At 40.8% G+C, this 3,144-nt stretch overlaps 1 protein-coding gene across 1 annotated transcript; it reads left to right on the top strand.

Moving 5' to 3' along the window:
- The first annotated feature begins 923 nt into the window (after nucleotides 1-923).
- On the top strand, nucleotides 924-2,590 carry LOC104598751 (WRKY transcription factor 23). The gene is made up of 3 exons (XM_010260939.3): nucleotides 924-1,498; nucleotides 1,625-1,768; nucleotides 1,932-2,590. The coding sequence occupies exons 1-3, from the start codon at nucleotides 1,146-1,148 to the stop codon at nucleotides 2,332-2,334; spliced, it is 900 nt and encodes a 299-aa protein (XP_010259241.1). The 5' UTR covers nucleotides 924-1,145; the 3' UTR covers nucleotides 2,335-2,590.
- Nucleotides 2,591-3,144: the final 554 nt, after the last annotated feature.

The raw sequence follows: 3,144 nt of genomic DNA, 5'->3' as shown, positions 1-3,144 counted from the left end.
CAAATCTTGTTCAAATTAATTGTTAACGAGTTCATATCTGCACCCTACAATGCCCCAGAGCACATCTCCACCTTGTATTGGGAACATCTCCTGATATCAGTACGGGAGATGATGAGACATCACTGAGAGATATTCCTAATACAAGGTGGGGATGTGCTGTGTGGATGTGCCTTGTGGGGCACAGATGTGAGCTCAGTTGCTATTGAAGGGGGTCTTTGTTACAAATGAAAATTTAAGAGAGTAATAGGCACTATCTCAAAATAGAGGGTAGTAATCTGTAATTTACCCTAATAAGATATAACGTAGCACATGCATGCAGATGCAATGCAAAATTCATAAGATTGTCCAATCTATGCACGTTAGTACATGCAAATACATTTTTATATCCTGTCTCGCAAGCTACCTTATCATCCAAACTAACAAAAGTAAAAACCCCAAAGGATAAAAAAACTAAAAAGGAAAAAGAAAAAGAAAAAGAAAAGAAAGGAAAAGCCGAGGGAAAATGAGAGAATCTTTGGATTGGAGAAAGCAATCATTCAGTTCAGATTTCACATTTGAGAGGAGTGAGGATTGTGGAGGTAATATATCCAGTTCCAGCTTTTAGGCCGAAAATCAACCCGAAGAGTCACCGAAACGCGTTCAGGCGTTCACACTTCACACACTCACTCAGTAATCCAGCCGAACTTGAGCAGTTGAATGCGTGTGTTGTGTGTATGAAAGCGTCGACCAGCGAGAGCGAGAGTCGAGACCATGTGGGCGCCACCCTCCTCCTCCTGCATTCATTGCCACCTCCCCATTACGGTGTCCATAGATATGGTTGACCGTTGATCGCCGGTCAAATATAACTGGACAACCTAGCCAACCTGTCTTCACAACCTTTCTCCCTCCATGTTCACACCTTAATAAAAACCCAACAACATTCTTTCCCATTTCTCAATTAATCTCTCGTTCCCATGTCCCAAGACTCCCAACAAGATTTTTGACAAGTGAGAACCAGAGAGAGAGAGAGATCAACAGCCACACTAGCAGCAAGCAAGAGCAACTATGCAAAGCAACAACAATTAACCCACAAGGAGCTATATAGAGATGGTGATGAATTAATTTCATCTCTTTTTGATCGATTATTGGCGCACAAAGCAGAGAAAATGGAGACAGAGAATTCCATTGGAGCAGCAGTTACGGCGTTTTCGGATCAGATTCCCACCAACTTCGCTTTATCCAGCATCTTCGACACGCCTTTCGGAGGTGAAAAATGGTCTCTAGGATTCATGGATTTGTTGGGAGTCCAAGATTTTACCCCATCCATGTTCGATTTACTACAGCAACCTTCGATGCCATCACCGCCACCCATAGTGTCAGTCGGGGAGTACTCCTCCGATATATTGAATTTGCCTGCAACGCCCAACTCTTCTTCCATTTCGTCATCATCGACTGAAGCAGCAAATGATGAACAGTCTAAAGCAGTGGAAGAGGAGGAGCAGGAGAAGACTAAGAACCAGTAAGTGTTTCAGCTGGTACACTGAACGAATTTTAATTTCTTAGCTTAGTTTTATTAGCTCGTAATTTCATCTTAATTTATATACTTGAAACGATCAATATTGTGTTTTATTCGCTGTGGGTTCAGACTGAAATCCAACAAGAAGAATAAAAAACGGCAGAAAGAGCCGAGATTTGCTTTCATGACGAAGAGCGAGGTTGATCATCTGGAAGACGGGTATAGATGGAGAAAGTACGGGCAAAAAGCAGTAAAGAACAGCCCCTTTCCGAGGTACTCTCCTGATTTTCTTATCGTGTCAAATCTTTATTTCCTCGGTGGGGAACTGGATCGGTACATGGCGGAGACGATCGCTATTGCTTTTCGCTGGCTATTATTATCTTTAACTGTGCTTTTTGTTTTTCTTTTTTTCTGGTTCTGGTTTTGTATATTACAGGAGCTACTACCGTTGCACCACTGCCACATGTGGTGTGAAGAAGAGAGTGGAGAGATCGTCGGATGATCCGACCATTGTCGTGACAACGTACGAAGGTCAGCACACACATCCGAGCCCTGTAATGCCTCGTGGAATCTCCACCGGAATCTCTCCGGATTCCAGCAGCTACGCTGCGGCCTTCGCCATGGCGCCGATGCAATTGACGCAACCTCATCATGACTTTCAAGAACAGCAGCAACCCTATTTCCATAACTTATTACCACCTTCTCTCAACTATAATTCTAGTGTTTCTTTGGCTCCTACTTTCGTACCAGAGAGACGTTTTTTCACTTCTGCAACTTCTTTTATCAGAGACCACGGCCTTCTTCAAGACATAGTCCCTTCGGATATGAGAAGTGCTTAGGAAAAAAACATTTCTGTTAATTGCTGGGCATGTATTCCTCTCAATTAATTACTGACTTATGAACATCACCCTGAGAGCTAGAACAACTCACTTTATTACATAGATATATTGAGCTACTAGTTTCCTGCTAATTAGGTTCTTAGCATTATTTTTGTATTTATTTAGATATATTGTTCAACATTAATTGGAACCTCAGGGCTTTGCATTCTGCTTTCATTAATTAGATTTGTCGGATATATTTGTATTTTTGGTTGAAGGAATATGCATTGATTTCAATGCGAGTATTGTAGTAAGGTTTGGTGGGTTTCATAGGATTAGGTCTACTGGTTGGGGTAAGTTGGTATAAGTAGAAACTTTCCAGCTTTTATCTTTGACCGGGAATTCTCATTTCTCAGACAGGAACCATTTATAAAAATTTAGGAATTTGATCATGTACCTGAGTCAAGGATGGCGATCAGTAAAACTAATTAAAGATCGGATGATTGAGATTTGTGAAGAGAAAATTGTTGGTTTGGGGAGTTCATTAATGAGTTTTTTTTTTTTTTTTTCCTGATAGAAATGTGGAATAATAAGAAACTGACAGCAACCCATTAGCTACAGTTTATGGTCTTCTTTCCTCTTTTGGGATTTTGATTCATTAAATGAATAGTACTCTGGTGTTTGTACACCTTGGCGTTGGGGAATGTGGAGTGGCTCTTGATTCAAAAGGATGGCTCTGATATATATGCATGGTCCATTGCTTTATCTTTCTGTTGACGAAATGAATGGTTTCTCTATTTTTCTATCTCTTGCTTTAATTTCAATATTTGG

The sequence above is a fragment of the Nelumbo nucifera genome, chromosome 3, assembly GCF_055504915.1.
Source record: "Nelumbo nucifera cultivar China Antique chromosome 3, China Antique-T2T, whole genome shotgun sequence".
Taxonomy (NCBI): Eukaryota; Viridiplantae; Streptophyta; class Magnoliopsida; order Proteales; family Nelumbonaceae; genus Nelumbo; species Nelumbo nucifera.
Note: the sequence above shows the minus strand (reverse complement) of the source record. Positions and strands in the feature narration are given on the sequence as shown.